The sequence below is a fragment of the Betta splendens genome, chromosome 17 (genome assembly GCF_900634795.4).
Source record: "Betta splendens chromosome 17, fBetSpl5.4, whole genome shotgun sequence".
NCBI classification, from domain to species: Eukaryota; Metazoa; Chordata; class Actinopteri; order Anabantiformes; family Osphronemidae; genus Betta; species Betta splendens.
Genome location: NC_040897.2, coordinates 2,433,627 through 2,450,151, shown reverse-complemented (window position 1 = coordinate 2,450,151; position 16,525 = coordinate 2,433,627). Strand labels below are relative to the sequence as shown.

Genomic DNA, 16,525 nt, shown 5'->3' with positions numbered 1-16,525 from the left:
AAGCCAAAGGTCCAGAGCTAAACACCCCCTGTGACTTGTATTAAAGTGAATCTGAGTCCAGAGTCTCACAGATTTTGTGTCTTTGTTAATAGGACTCTGATGTTGGACGAATCTGAATTCTGAGTTTCATGTTATTTTAGAGTGACTGGGCTGCAAACACTGACTCATGTTAAACACTTTGCTTCTCTACAGTTTTCTATCATGTGACAAACAGTATCAGACAGTGAAGCTCTTTAAATACAGACACTGTGCTCACAGGCTGCTCAGAGACTGTCTGACGTCACAGGAGTCACTGAGGCTGAAACAGGAGCTGATCCATCACTGGTTCAGAGTCTTAACATGTTACTACAACAGCAGAAAAACTAAGAGTTCAACGCACGTAGTGATGATAAGTGATAAGTGACATGTTACAGATGGGATTAGTTCACAAGCAGAGCTCCTCAGTCCTGGTTTGATTTCAGCTGCCTCCGTAGCAACAAAAGTAGCAACGTTTAAACAGCGTCAGACTGATTCTAGTTCAACTCCAAACACTGTTTACGTCAGTTTGTTTAGATCCTGTAGTGATGGACAAACCAAAATGCTGCTTCCTGCTTCCAACAGCTGAATGACGAGTGACCAGAGTTGGAGCAACTGAACCAGATGAACAACAGGGTGAGTTGTTCAGTAATCTTCTGGTTGAATTTATGCAGATTAAATGAACCTGAATTAGGTTACTTTAGAGATTTATTCTCTGAGTGTGAACATGTGTTCCAGACTCACAAAAACACTAAGAACTCCTACAAATCTGGCTTTTCAACCTTTGGTGTTTGCTACTGTTCCACCCCCCTCACAAACAAACAGGTCCCCCTGATGCAGTGGACTGAACTGGTGGTCAGTTGGGCTTTAGAACCACAATCTCTGATGCAGCACATACACAGGGAATATTACATAAAACCTGGTTTGTCCAACTATATTTGGCCAAAGACTCCACTATGAAGGATGAAGCGTCCTGTAGATCTAGAAATGTTTAGAATTAAAAAAGAAAAGGAGCCTGGAGATTTATGTATAGACTTTATGAGTAAGTGGAAAGTCGGTCCCTGGGTTCAACTTGTGAATACAGACGGCTCCAAGGATCAGTAACAGTGCCGAGTCATAACACGGTTAAAGGAACATTGAATGATTTGAGAGTCTATACTAGTGGTGGGCGATACTGCAAGCTTTGGTGTCGATCCAACAATCGTCCCGCTTTGTGAACGCTACTCCAATAAACCAGCAAGCGACGAACTGTTGAAATCATATAAGGGAGCGTAGCGAAGATTAACAGCAACTAATTGGTGCAAAGGTTTGAATTTTGCTTTTTATCAAATTCTGAGACGGGTGCAAATGTTTACTACTACCTGCGGGGGCGTAACAGAAAATAATTGAGAAGAATGACTTAAAAGATGATTCATTGGATTTAAGCAAGAATTTTCTTGGCTTTGAACTGAAATGTGCACATCAAATATCTGCACACTGCGCATGTAGCTCGTTATGCACTTTCCATGATAGTATTCTTGCCCTATGCATTCAGTTAACTCATAACTCATTTACCAACATATTTAGACTTTTTCTGTGTACTGTATCAGTTTAAGTATATATCAAGTATACTTGAGAAAAAATACAAATCTAGTCGAAAATCACTTTGCCTCTTTTTTATACTTTAAACCAAGTATACTTGATCACTTAAATATACTTTAGTGTGGTATATCTTAATATATGTGTGCTTAAAAGTGAACTTAAGAGATACTATTTTCCTTTTTAGTTTAAAACCAAGTATACAAATAGTGTACTTGTGTGTACTACTTTTTTTTGCCAAGGGTAGTACTTCATAGACTACTACTACAGCAAATATCAACTTATGATACTGCATTGTGCTGCAAACACAGTACTACTTAGTACTTCATGGACTACTACCACCGCTAATTTTAATCCATATTACTGCATCACGCACTTCATCCATAACGACGGCTGATTTGACCAAGAAAGAGCGAACAGCATCTCATTTGGCCGCAGTCTTTCTTCCTCTACACTAATAAACAGACTGAGTAACTGTAATATTGTTAAACACTCACCTCAACCTTTCTTTTTGGTGTTTAAATATTTTTTATCCTGTTTTCTCTAAATAAGGAAGTTAAACTCAGCCCTTTCCGTTTTATTGGCTCCTCCCCCTCTTTACGATGACGCCACGAGCCCTTGATTAAACTATATGTTGAAGGTCCAGACAATAAACAATATCTCAGTAAAAATAAATATTTTAATGTAAACATGTTCATGGTCTCCTTCAGATCATCGGTTATATAATAAAGAAAAAACTCCCTTGTACCTGCACGTCACACAAACCTTCCTCTATGAACAAATGCGTCACTGACTGACGTTGTCCACTAGAGCGCGGCGTTTATACAATACCAGCACATCTTCAAGTTCATAGCTTGTTCTTTTTCTATTCTGACAAAATATTTTCACCAACAACTAAACATATATTCACGTTGAAATCGAATAAACAATTACTAGGTTAGATATTTACACCACGACTTTAGGACATGAGCTTTTGTCCTGAAGTCAAGTACAAAATAATATTAAAAACATATATATTATTATATTCAAATAAATGTAAAGCACACTCATTGATTGTGACATAGTCCCTCATCTGGTCATTTCAAATTCTTTCCCTCACTGTGACTTCATGCAGGTGAGGGGTGATTCATTTTTTTTTACTGCCATGAGACACGTCACAATGTTTTCGTACAAACCTTTCCAGAGAAGGAGTCAGTATTAGAGTTTTCACATCAGGTGCAGATTAGGTGCAGTATGAAGCCATGACATTACAGCCATCTTATAACTTACTACAACTGGACTCAATCATCTGTGACCTCAGTAATAAACACATTAGAATTATTACAGTTCTGACAGATTCAACATAAAAACCTGAATAATGATGAAGGGATGATGAGATGTTTTGCCACATAGTAGCAAATACTTGTGTGTTTGTGTTGCTCAGATCCAGGCAGGTGACAGGTGAGCTGGAGGCCTAACGAGCCAACGTCTGCAGCTTCTTGGGTCTCATCTGGCAGCTAAAGGCATCAGAGCCATGATCCCACTGTGTGTGGTCAGTGCATGAAGTGCAATTCATTATTCATGTGTAAAATGAAAATTGAATAACGACTTTTATGCTGTGTTTCGTTTCCGTAAATCGGTAAAACACATTTGCGATATACTGATTTACTCATTCTCCTTTTCTCCCCTTTCAAAACCAAATAAGAAAAAGGGAAACCGGGGGCGGGGCCAGTGGCCGGACTTTCACAATAAAACGCCCAACAGCATTTGAAGCGCAACATCGAAAAATATTTGTAACTCTTGAAGGATTGCGGTCGTGTTTTGACACACAATGAGAACCACATTGTTAACATTAATCAACGTAACAATTATTTATTTAGCCCGTCCTAGTGCTGACAACTGTCGATTACGTTACGACACGTGGCGTTTGCTAAACGAATGACAGGTCAGTCAGCTCGCCACCGTCGGGTCACAGAATCATATCTCTGCAGTCTAGTGAAGCAGGATGCCCCGAAACCTTAGCTTTGTTGGCAGGTGATTCTGTAAGTGACCCGATGGTGGAGAGCTGACTGACCTGTCATTCCTTTAGCAAACGCCATGTGTCGTAACGTAATCAACAGTTGTCAGCACTGAGACGATTCAAATAAATAATTGTTACGTTGATTAATGTTAACAATGTGGGTCCTATTCTGTGTCAAAACATGACCGCAATCCTTCAAGAGTTACAAATAGTTGTCGATGTTGCGCTTCAAATGCTGTTGGGCGTTTTATTGTGAAAGTCCGTCGACTGGCCCGCCCCCGGTTTCACTTTTTCTTATTTCGTTTTGAAAGTAGAGAAAAAGGAGAATGAGTAAATCAGTATATCGCAAATGTGTTTTACCGGAAACGAAACACAGCATAAAAAGATGTTATTCAGTTTTCATTTTACACATGAATAATGAATTGGACTTCATGCACGGACCGTAGTTATACGGACTGTATAACTAGTTTTCTCACATTTAACTAAATGACAAAACATGTTTTCTCACATTTAGTTAAATGTGCAAAAGTCTAAATATTAATGTTAAATATGCATTTTCCATTTTCTAAACCGCTTATTCCCTAATGACCCCTAATGCGGGGTCACGGGGGGTGCTGGAGCCTAACCCAGCTATGGGCGAGAGGCAGGGTACACCCTGGACGGGTTGCCAGTCCATCGCAGGGCACACACTCACACCTACGGGCAATGGAGAGAGTCCATCAACCAGTCCAATCAACCTAATGCACATCTTTGGACTGTGGGAGGAAGCCGGAGAACCCAGAGAGAACCCATGCAAACTCCACACAGAAAGGCACCAGGGCCGGGAATCGAACCCAGAAGGCGACAGTGCTACCCACCGCACCACCGTGCCGCCCACGTTAAATGTAAATGTTAAATGTAAATGTAATGATCGAACTGAATATTTAAGTAGACTCCACCCCCTATTATCCTAGATCCGTGACGCAGACTCAAACACCTCAAACAGTACGCATAGCTCCGCCCACATCTGACTCTGGATCGGTGGACGACAATACTGGAGAGAAACCTGAAGTCGAAGCCATCATGGCCGCCAGCTCTGACTCCCTCCTCCCTCCTGTTGGGGGAGATTGAAAGGGCTGTAACGGCAGGTGTGCGGGCTGAGGCTCCGCTTCAAACTGCTGTTCTGTCGTAAACAACATTAATGGAGAGTTAAGTAGGTTTAAATGGAATTTCTGTGGCGCCGGTGGAGAATTAGTTAGCTAACTTTATTAGCTAGCTGAAGTTACGTCCACGCTAAAAACAAAAGTTTCCAGGTCAGATGTGGGCGGGGTTTGCGCACACTGTTTGAATTTGTGTCTCTGATCTGAGACAAGCGCTGTTTGAGGGTAGGGGTGGAGTCTACTTGCACATTAATGAATATTCAGTCTTGCACTCTGCGATCATTTAACATTTACATTTAAGATTTAACATTAACATTTAACATTTACATTTAACATTTAGACTTTTGCACATTTAACTAAATGTGAGAAAACATGTTGTGTCATTTAGTTAAATGTGAGAAAACTAGTTATAGGTGCTCCTTTTACATTCGGCACCCCATACCTGGATACAGTAGATATCAAAACGCCTTAGACAATATTTTCCATTTTGGCCCTTTGTGGACACTAAGTTAGAGCGTCATAGTGGTTTCAGATCACACTAACCCTGAGCTATAAATCCAGTTGTACAGCAGGTACAGTAGTCACACATTCATCCATTGCGTTTGAACTGCTACCAGTCATGTGTACACACTGGAATCTTGACCCAGACTGAACTCAAAGCTCATCACAGGAGTATTTACAGATTCTGAGAATGCTGGTTCACACCAATTTATTGTTTAAAATGTTCAGCTCCTAAAGTAACAATACAAAACATTACAACCATTGCATCAAGGCATTAAGTCCATGGAATCTGAGCGCAGTCTCCTTTTGCTATGAATGGACGACTGTGTCCGAAAGCGGAAGCAGCATTAACAACAGGAAAATTCCAGTTCCCTGTGATGGAAAACAAGTTGCAACGCAGCAGGTTGAGGCAGCTCTCTGTTAATGACCTTTTTAAACTTCCAACACTGACAGTTTGAACTTGGAGTCTCTGTGGATGTGAATGATGTTCATGAGGCCGAAACGTTTAGCGACTGGAAAGTGGAAAACACAAGATCAGGAGTGAAAGCAAAGCTCAGGAGAAGCCTCTTTGGTCTTCACTCCAGAGCTGAATGAATGTAAACAATTACATTTAGTAAAAAACGGACACGTTCACTATGAAACTATGAACCTGAATCTGGCAGCATTGCTACACATGTAAGATTTGTAATAACTACAACCAACCAGCGCCTGGACACTGAAAACTGGGCCACAAATACAACAGTAAGTGATTCATTTGTCCATCAGCACCAAAATAGTTCAATATTAAGCAGACAAACAGCCTCAGTGTGAGCTCTGGACACGTCCAGCTGCGAGTACCGAGGATAAGGGAACCTCTCATCTTCTACAGATCTTGCAGACGGGTCACGCTCAGTCAGTGCTAAAGCATCACGTGGACTTCTCCTGGTTCAGGGTCGTAGGTACAGAAACCAGTAACTACTCCTACATAACAACTACGCCTCTTGGTGCAGTGGGATGGAACACAGAATATTCATGTGTGTGTTGTGGGTGTGTGTCCAGGCTGTAACCTCCAGTCAGTGGCAGGCTTGTATCTGTGCTTCAGGGTCAGTGTCGCTGGAGATCATTTCAGACATTGCAGCTGGAAAATGCTGATTGTGCTGCTTTGGTAACACATAAGTGAGTCACACACTGAAGCTGTGACCTGTGGTTACTGTAGCTCATCACTTCCTGCTGCTAACGGACGGTGGACGCTACGGAGCCTTTAATGCTCGGACAGCGTCCACTAGATGCCTCTGTTGCACCTTTAACGTAATGTGTAAGTTGAGCCATTGGACTCCAGCAGTTTCTGTTCTCTCTTTGTCTTTCAGGTTGTCTCTTATTCTGTTCCTTTTTGGTGGTTACTGTGTGAGTCCAGAACCCAACTCGTACATTTTTAATTATTTCCTGATTGACTACTGGACAACAAACACATGTCAGTTGGTTTCCTGACGGGAAGCACCATTGACTGTGGGTATAAATGGACACTGGTGTCTCTGATTGGACTGAACCAGAGTCCTGCTGCTCAGAGATCAGATTCACGCCTGTTTTTTGCACCAGTGAAGAAGATGTGAGTGACGTCCTGGTTGGCAGCTCATCACTCTAGCAGCACTCGGTCACCAGTCATAGACCAGACTCCTCCGCTAGCAGGCTTACGCCTCTGCGTAGGGCAGGTGATACTGCTCCTCCCTCTTGTTGCAGCGTTTGGCTACGATGGCCAGGTAGAGCACCAGCAGGATGAGCCAGTAACAGGCGTAAAGCACCGTCCCTGCTATCAGCAGGGCCTTTTCTGTCTCGCTAAACGGCTCCTGCGTTTCACAGTAGATCGTGTACACCACGCCTCCCAGCAGCACCAGCGCCCACACCGTCACCGGCACAGCGCCCATCAAATTCACCACAATCTTCTTGCGGCCGGACGTGCCCCATCCGGCCTTGTTGATGGTGAGCAAAGCAAAGATCTTGGCTGGAAGCAAGCTGGACATGTAGAGGAGGGAGTAGAGCGACATGAAGATCATGACCAGGCTGCCGCGCAGGAAGCAGGCGTACGTCGCCTTCACCATCCCCACCAGCTGCACAGTCAGCAGGAAAAGCAGGATGTTCCACAGACGCCCGCGGTAGAACAGGTGAATCACAGTGGCCACCAAGAAGAACGGGAAGAAGCCCGTCACCACCGACTCGTACGTCATCCACAGGCTGTGCTTGTGGAACCACAGGGCGTTGTACAGCCACTCGCGGAAGTAGGACTTGCTCCATCGAGTCTGCTGGTTGAGCCAGCGCAGGTACTGGGTCGGCGTCTCAGTCTGGCACTGCGACCGCGCCGTGAATTTGGTCTTGAAGCCAAAGCTGAGCACCCGGTTGGTGAGGTGACGGTCGTCGCCAAAGCTGCACTTGGAGCCAAGGAAGGTCTGGTGGTACCAGGGCTCCAGGAACCTCTGGAGCAAGGAGTTCCTGTACATCCCCAACGGGCCGCTGATGCACTGCACGCACCCGAAGTAGGACTGGCAGGCCCGCTCAATGTTGAAGGCCATCCAGTAGCGCACGCTGCTGAGGAAGGAGATCCAGGAGTCGTACTTGTTAAGGATCTGGAAGATGCAAGATACACAAAAATGGGTCCAACGATGTCAGGAAGAAAAAAGAAAGGCTGTATTTGAGTCCAGATACCTGTACGTCTCCACCCACTCCTCCCACCATGGGATCGTCCTCAAGGATCTTCAGCATTTCTATGGTACATGCTGGGTCCAACACTGTGTCGGAGTCACACACCTGAAAAAGGACACACAGGTCAAAGGTCAAACACAAACCCCACAGAACACAGCTACGGGTCAGATTGGAGCTGCAGGTGTGGACATCCGTGAGAATGAAAGGCTGCTGACGGAGCCTCCAGCTGCACAGAAAGGCACAGAGAACACAGCAGGTGGAGTGATGTGGACCGGAAGTGAAAACTGGCAGCAACATGGACTAGGTAAAAACAGAAATACCAATAAAACCAGAAATAAACCCAAAACCTGACATATTCATTGTTGAATTATTAAGGCGGCACAGTGGTACAGAGCTGGTCCTGGTTCTGGGCTTCTCTCTGGTTACCTCTGCCTCCCACAGGGCAAACACACAGTCAGGGTAGGAGCTAAAATGTGATATTGTCAGTCTGAGAACCGAACACTCAAAGATTACAACCAGAACCGACCGTGGGCCACAAAGTGTGTTAGATTTGTTGTGTTCTCAGCATGGTGTAGTCTGAGAAAGGTTTTCTCTGCAGCAGAGAACCTTCAAACTTATTCTGGTTTTTTTTTGTTTATGACAAAATTCCATCTGTGTTTTCCCCAACAATCACTTGGTTGCTCATCTGAAAGTGGTAAAGTTCTGAGGCATAAATTACCAACCAACGTCTTGCAGTGGATTGATGACAGTATTGTTTGTGATCCCTTCACTTTAACGCAGACACACATTTGAGATGAAGCTGAGGGTGATTGTTTGTAGCTGTGCCTCACTTCGCCTGAAAATACCATAACTAAAACGTATGGTATTGTGACTAAAAATACGTAAAATAAAAATGTATTTCTGTCTATTGATCCGTGTTGTACATGTCATAATTTTTTTCCTATAATTTTAATTATCTTACAATTTTCCTGAGTAAAAATGGCTTAATTTGTGCATTTGCTGATCTAATATGGCGAGAAACCGGAAGTGAATCGTCAGCGGGGGAGCCTCCCCCCGATGCTGAAACTGTCAATGGGCTGATTCAAGGCGTAACCCTTTCTGTTTCACATTTTGTCTCCAGTATAATGTTTGCAGCCTTCAGACGTATTCATTCTACACCATGACTTTGTACAATCTGCCTAATGTGTTTATCGATGTTTTTGTGACATGATTACTTTACTGATCGCGCTAAAACCGAAAACTCAGTAGGGGAGGCTGGACAGGTCTGTGCCTCATCCAGAAGGGGGCGCTGCTACCACCCTTTAACACAGGGCATCCCCACAAATGGGTTTCAATTTTCTAAAAATACTAAGTAACAACAATTCAATTGCTTGAGAGTAAACTTGAACCTTGAGTGAAGTATTCTATGTTATCGTAATGAAAAGCAAAACTGTAAAACTGTATAAAGCTGTATTTAATGTTTTAAAAACAACATAAAACTTCACTGAGGGTCGGAATGGAACATCTACACTTCTATATACTTTAGAAAGAGTATAAATTGTGAAATAAAAATGGAGGCTACAGATCAGGTCTCTTACTGTTATTAAAGATACTGTACGTTCATGGAGTCTGTGTTCAGTGTGACTGTGGTCCTTACCTGCACATAATCCACACTGTCGCCCAGTGCTTTGAAGGCCGTGTACATCACCTCCCTCTTCCCTCCCCACTCCTGCATCACGCAGACGTAGCGGCAGCCAGTGACCAGCCGAGCGACCCGGGCCGCCTCCTCCTTGTGCACCGTGCCCCTCTGTCCACTCCCCACACGTCCCTGTCCGCTCCCGTCGCTGTGGAAGTTCCCCTTCCACACCATGCTGCCGGCCTGCTCGGCGCCGCCCATCACCTCTTGGAAAATGTCCATCATGTAGCGGTCCTCGGGGCGGTTCCCGTCCACCACCAGGACCACTTTAAGGCCGGGGAAGGAGATCCGCCGCACGCTGCGCAGGCACTTCCTCAGGTAGTCTGGGTCCTCCTGGTAGGCAGCGATGCACAGGGCCACGGAGCGACGGAGGTGCTGGGGCCGGGCCGGGCCCCGCATGCGCCGGTGCTCTAGAAAGGCAAACAGGCTCTGGAGGAAGAGGTGGAGGGAGAGGAAGGCACCATAGAGGCCGAAGGACAGGTGGTGCTGCTCGGTGTGGATGAACTGGTAGCCTTCGTAACAAACAAGCACGACTGTCAGGCGTCTGAATTCTCACGTACATGCTTCTCTATGACTGTGAAATAAAATGTACCAAACCTGTGACATAGGCCAGCAGGATGGTGAAGAGGACCACGGCAGCGAAAAGGGTGGTCACCACGATGTTCAGGATGTTCCTGCAGCGAGAGGGCATCTGGAGGGAGACACAGACAGTCACGGAGGCCGTGATGGGGAGACTGGGAACATGCATCAGCCCAGAACATGCAGGTTCTCCATGCGTGCAGCTCAGTGGAGACTTTACTTCAGATAGGAGCATGTGTCTGTAGTTCTGGTACCGCGTGAAAAGCAAAACCTGTCAGCAGCTGCAAACAGTGGAGAGAACGTACACAGACTGAGACATGCGAACAGGAGCATCCTATGAGTCGCTCCCTGAGCTTCATCGTCACGTCGTCTCTCAAAGCCAAGGTCCTGGGTTGATGGTCTTGTCCTCTCCTTCATCCCAGCAGCCCCCCTGGCGCTGCCCGGCCTCTCTCTGGGTTAATAGCCCTAATTAAAGTCTGGCCAGTGTTCAGGACGGGTCCAAACAGAGCAACAATTCATGGCACTGCCTCCTGCCCCCACCTGGCCGGGCTCCCTCAGGAAAGACCTATTTACTGTGCATTATTACACACAGCTCTGTTTTGTCTGAGGACGTACACGTTTACATGCTGGCAGGGAATCAGGCCTCTCTGCAGACACAGAGACGGTCTGTGACGCTCAAACAGGCGATTGGGAGCAAACACGAAACGTGTGTCAACACATGTCAGTTCAGGTTCATTAGGACAATGTCAGAACCAAAACGGGCTCTTCCTTGATTCCACTGCAGCATCGTATTGTGTTTCACTTCATCCATAAAGTCTGCTAACAGTCTGATGTGTCTCTCACTAACAGAGTCAAATATTCCCCCAGCACAATATGTGGCCACCAGAAAGCAGCCTGTGATGTCAGGTGGAGGCCTGATGCCCCGAGGCCACCAGACCCCGGCTGATTAGAGGCCACGACACCAGAGGGGCTGGTCGGGGGCTTTGAACCCACCCCTGTATGTTCAGACGCTCCCAGACTCACACAGGAGCTGACAAGTTTTACTTCATGGCCAAAATGACAAATGAAACGTTTTAATAAAGCAAACAGCATTAACAGCACCTGCGCTGCCTGGAGACACAGACCAGCCCATCACAGTCTAGTGAGGACGATTCCGAAGAACGTTGGTGACACAATCCAGGAAGAATCCACCGAAACTCAACTCAGCGACATCTGCAATAGTGTCGGCTGGTCATAACAGGGCTGATGGGCTGGAGGCTGTCGGAACCACAGGCCTGGCCGTGGGACCGGCTGGCTGGTGATGAGGATGGAGGAGGAAGGTGGGTGACAGCACATGAAAGTAGCCAGTTCCCATGAACTGAACAGACTGTTAGTGGCTAAGTCATCACACTTGAGGAGGAGCCTGAAGCTGATGCTTTCACTGCTGGTGAGTGAAGGTAACCTAGGTTGACCCGTTTAAAGCGCAGAGCCTTAGTTTCCTGACAAATGCCGTCCTCGTCTTCCTCACCTTCACTCGAGGAACGAGCAGCGGGTTCTGACTGTCTGCCTCCACAAGTGAAAGCAGGAACGAGCAGCAGGTCCAGCTCACACACTCAGCGTCAGACAGGAAAAATATTTTCTCTTGCTCACATTGTAAACACATTCAGAGTCTGAACACACTTTACTCTTTGTCCTGGGTTTTCTAACTAAGCTTCAACGCTGCTTCTTAAACTTTCACTTCAGTCACTCATCCACCGTCTTTTTCCAGGCTGCTTCCTGACAGACTTGCTTCATTCCCAGTCTAGAGCTGATAGCTTATCTCATGTCCTGCAGACATTTAGAGCGGCTGGAGCATACGAGCATCATAATTAGACATTGTCCTAGTGTTGAGCGTGTTATAAGTCTTACCTTCCTGACCCGGTAGACCCTCCGTCTTTGTCTCCCCCTCAGCTCTCCCCCCAGATCTCCGTCTGCCCGCTCCGTCGGTTGAGCCAGGACGTCCAGCCCTCTCCTCTCCTCAGCACAGCATGCTCCTTGTTCCGTGCCCCCCCCTGCTTCACTAGCTCACACTACATCTTTATTCCAGCTTGCTTGCTTAAATCAGGAGATCCCACATCCAAAAATACAGCCGGCAGCTGACACCCCACCCTCCACCACTTCTGTGGGCCAGCCTTCCCAGCTCCTCCCTCTGTCCACCAGGACCGTCCCAGGGCATGAAGCCCCCCCCCCACCCCCCCAGCTGTGACCAGAGGTGAGCTCCTCAGCCTGCAGTCCTACATGTATAGATTACAGGTCGAGTGCCGTGGTGGGTCTGGACTGAGCACTTGGTGAGCTCCATGCCGCCTCCTGTCCACCATGAGCCTGGGACCAGAACGGCTGAAGTCCACAGCGAGGCCGCCTTCCTTTTAGCCCCTGCAATGACGCATCCCCGGGCTTCGTCCTGCCGGATGCTGCAGCATCAGCTCCTCTGCTGCAGAGCCTCTCTCCTCTGTCACACTGTCCCACCTGGCAGACTGGCAGAGCCACAGTGCTGAGCTTCTCCTCCAAAGCTCGCCTCTCTGTCCCGTTTGCCCCCCCTTCCTCTCTGCAGTGCAGCCAGCCTCCGTCAGGCCTGGGGACTGTTTGCCTGGAGCCCCCTCCTCTCCATCTCAACTCTCCGGCTCGCTCAAAGCAGCCTTTATGGGCTTATTTATCTGCGCTCCCTCCCCGCTCTGAGCGGAGCTGCTGACATCCTGCAGCTTCTACGAGCGGCTGGGCTGGCAGCCTACGGCAAACTGCAGCACGCCTCTGAGGATCAATACGTGACCGTCAAGCCACATTCAGGTAATAGGATGCACAGAAACCCTTCAAATTAACAGGATTAACATGGTTGCAGTCAACCAGTCCACATTGTGCCCTTTTCCAGCCCCTCCATCACTGTGTGTATTTACTGTTACAGAGTCCAGACCATTATATGAAAGGATTTACATTTTCATTTCATGCATGACTTCATAATTCTAAAGTACTAATCTTACCTGTAGATGATGTCATCTGAAGTCATGTTTCAGATTAAATTATGTCATCTGGAGTTTGGAATGTAGGAAATAAAAAATTCTACTCCTAAAAATATGGTATAAAAGAGAAATACAGCATGGATCATTTAGTCCCATCAGCTATTTAGGTTCAGCTAATATTCATTACTTTCTCTCCCATCTCCCACATAAATTAGCATCATCGTTTCATTCTGCATGTTTTATTCTCCTTGTTAGTTGCAGAAAGTCACGTTGGTGTGAACCTGTATTAATCCCCACAGCCAACATTCAAGCAGAGCTGCGTCTTTCCCAGCGGCGCTGTCCTGACATTGACTGGGACGAGCAGGAAGTGATATAAACGTTGTTCAACTGGGATTCTAATGTGGGCTCACTAGTTTCTGTGCAGAACTTGTCTGTGCAGCACAGCTGAGGACAAATGTCTGCCTCCTCCTGCCTCCGGAGTAAGAATCTCCATCGAATTGCTTGGAACCGCTGATAAACCTCAATCTGAGTCACTGCCTTCCATGAAAAACAAAGACTTTCAGCAGGTATAACTTACTGCTGGCATTAGAAGTCAAAAGCAGACCATTATTTCTATGTCTCTAATAACTATTTTAGTGTACTTGTACTATTTGTTGTAAAATAAATATTTTTGTTTCTATTTATACAGTATAAACTGCCAGTATTGCAGTCAGAGGTTTCAGTCAGAGTCATTCCAAGCAACAAACAGGAGCGCTTTGGGTAAAAGGACGGCCACATACACTCATATTTGAGCTGCTCGTTCCATACAGGCTGTTAAACCACGAGGTGGAGGCCTACTCTACTCTGTAGAAGTGCAGAGGTGTTAAAAACATTATTAGAATAAAAGTGTTTAAAAAGCTGGTTTCCACCACCGCTCGACTCTGCAGTGGGAAAAATGCCCACTGACCCAAGCTGGTGTTTGCCCACGGCGCGTTCACACAGATTCATACACTGCTGCTGGAGGACACAAAGGAAGGAATGTCTCATTCAACTTTCAGCCCGACTCTGTTTGAAGGATCCCGTTTTGCCCTGTTGACATAGTCCAGCTGTTGTCGCCACTAAATGCACAAGATGAAATCATTCCATCTAATGCTTGTAGCCACGTAACCAAAGGAGCTACATGAAGCTAGGGGACATGATCAGACCTCATCAGGATTTATATTTAGCAATATGGCTTCTAACACTATATGAGAGCTGTAAATGTGCTGTTAATGTAACCTGGAGGAGCAGAGGAAGGGCCTGGCCTAATGGATGGTACTGCTCAATAAAAGCTACAGTACTAACTCTTTAAATCACTTAGCGTCTAGTCAGTCAAATTTATTATGACACGAATCAGTGACTTCAGCATCGGCAGCTTTTAGCCACGTGTTGCATCAGGAAGATGAGCAAAAATAAGTCTTTAGACTGCAGAGTCATTTTACAGGATTTTATATAAAATATATAAACCAGATGGCAGTGACTGAACAGAACAACAGTGCGTCCCTGTGGTGGAGTGTTCCGACTCACTGTCGTCCATACAGGCAGAACACGGCTCAGAGTTCTACGGCAGGACGACGATCTTCTTCTCCAGCTTCTGTTGAGGAAAGATGAGCCTCTTCATGACGCCATCGAGCTCCTCCAGAGCCAGCTGGGCATGCAGCACCACCACTTCATCTGGGTCACAGCGAATGGCCCATTTTAGAGCCCGGTACAGATCCAGCAGAACATCTGTGAGAACCTAGGACACGGAGCACAGAACCGGCATTTACACGTCTTTGCCTTGTAATGGATCTCTGGCTACTGGCACAGTTTATTAGCTCCTCAGATGCTGCAGCACCTCCTCCACCATTCACCACACCTGGCCAGCACATCTGCACCCCGGCTTCACCTTTGTGCGTCTGTGTGTGTGGGGCCTGTCCCTCTCATTTGTTTTCATGCCTCGCTGTGTATCATTAGCCATCCAGCTGCTCTGCTGCTCCAGCTGTCCCAGTAATTAGACCTGGTCCTGGACTAGCAGGTGGACAACTTCAGAAGCTCCACTACACTTTGAGCCATGAGGTCACATATACAGTAGATATGTCTGTACTGACTGTCCACAGGAAGGAGAACACATTATTTGTTTTTGTTGAAGTGTATATAGCTTGTTATAGCACAAACATACCAAGTTAAAATTATATCCTTTGTAGTTATACAGTTCTTAAGACTAGGACAGTATGTCTACAGAAGCACGAGTCCATCAGTTCCCCTGCAGACGTCTGTTTCAATTTTAGGGGTCCAAGGAACAGTGATGTGATGCCTGGACTGTCCAAGAACACTTCAGCAGAGACTGGTTGTAAACGTATCAGTAGTGAAGTAGTGACCTTACGCTCTGTTATTATTTTCAACTGCATTACATTTCTTGGGGCCATGGTGCCCACTTTCCTACATCATAGTGCTTGCAGTCTTTCTATAGAAATATAAAAATGACCAAGATTAAACTGAGATGTCTCAGGTGAAACAGCAATATGCTTTGAATAAAAGTTGTGGCTCACAAGCTGCAACTCAGGTCAAAGTAGGAACCAGATATGAACAGGAACTGTTATCACATCTGTCCCAATTTGTACTGACTGATACTGAAAGAAAATTAAGAGGAATGGAGCCCACTCCAACCCAGGAGGAGGCAGGAAAGGAGCAGCACGTTGCCTGGCTTCCACCTTTAGCTTCCATGTAACATGCAACCCAACATCCTACTGCATTACATCTGTTCAAGGTCAGTGATACAAGTTAACCAGTCAAAAGACAATGACTGACAGCTGCAGATCATATCATTGTAACATTATCTGGCTCAAACGTGGATTGGACATGTACCTGGGTGGTTTTGTCACCAAGTCCTCGAAGCAGCGAGGCGATGACATGGACAGCAGCTCTCCTCACCTCTGCCTCCTTCTCTGTCTTTATCACCGCCATCAGGCAGGAGCATAGCTGTGCACACACACATAGACAAAACTAATACACAATGTAGTCGGAAATAACCTGTAGGTGAGAGAAAACGCAGCTGAAGGTTGTGACTCAGTGGTTATGAAAACTCAGCCAGCCCAGAACTAAACTGCTTCTATTGATGTATGAAACCAGTGCAGAGCCTCCACCTTATATACTTGAGTCACAGTGGGCAGGCTCCTGAATACGCCTCCTTGTTCCTCTACCTGACAGAGCTGCTTATTCAAGCGAGCAGGCGGCACATGTGTGCACGCAAACACACGATCTATTTTGGCCTGGGGCCACTGCAGCAGCCTGGAAAAACGCAGCCTTAGCTTGTCTGAGCGCGGCGCCTCATCAAAGTGAGCATGTGCATGTGTTTTGTTTGTTTGTGCAGCGCTGAGCTCAGGTCAAACTGAAT

General features: G+C 46.2%; 2 protein-coding genes and 1 long non-coding RNA gene across 4 annotated transcripts; 1 reads left to right on the top strand and 2 right to left on the bottom strand.

Annotated features, from left to right (window-relative positions):
- Nucleotides 1-532: 532 nt before the first annotated feature.
- On the top strand, nt 533-11,259 carry LOC129603311 (uncharacterized). Its single transcript, XR_008693082.1, has 2 exons — nt 533-651; nt 11,009-11,259. It is a non-coding gene; the product is annotated as an uncharacterized LOC129603311 (long non-coding RNA).
- LOC114845076 (hyaluronan synthase 3-like) lies at nt 5,424-12,311 on the bottom strand. Of its 2 annotated transcripts, XM_029132880.2 has the most exons (5): nt 12,047-12,311; nt 10,178-10,271; nt 9,542-10,092; nt 7,909-8,010; nt 5,424-7,829 (listed from the first exon to the last, which is right to left on the bottom strand). In XM_029132880.2, exons 2-5 carry the CDS (start codon nt 10,269-10,271, stop codon nt 6,900-6,902), a joined length of 1,677 nt encoding a protein of 558 aa, XP_028988713.1. In that variant the 5' UTR covers nt 12,047-12,311; the 3' UTR covers nt 5,424-6,899. The 2 variants fall into 2 exon arrangements, with proteins under 2 accessions (XP_028988713.1, XP_028988712.1); XM_029132879.3 differs by lacking the exon at nt 12,047-12,311 and having other exon boundaries at nt 10,178-10,615.
- A 2,270-nt stretch (nt 12,312-14,581) lies between these two features.
- LOC114844482 (transport and Golgi organization protein 6 homolog) lies at nt 14,582-16,355 on the bottom strand. The gene is made up of 2 exons (XM_029131893.3): nt 15,997-16,355; nt 14,582-14,887 (listed from the first exon to the last, which is right to left on the bottom strand). Exons 1-2 carry the CDS (start codon nt 16,093-16,095, stop codon nt 14,711-14,713), a joined length of 276 nt encoding a protein of 91 aa, XP_028987726.1. The 5' UTR covers nt 16,096-16,355; the 3' UTR covers nt 14,582-14,710.
- Between the last annotated feature and the right edge of the window lie 170 nt (nt 16,356-16,525).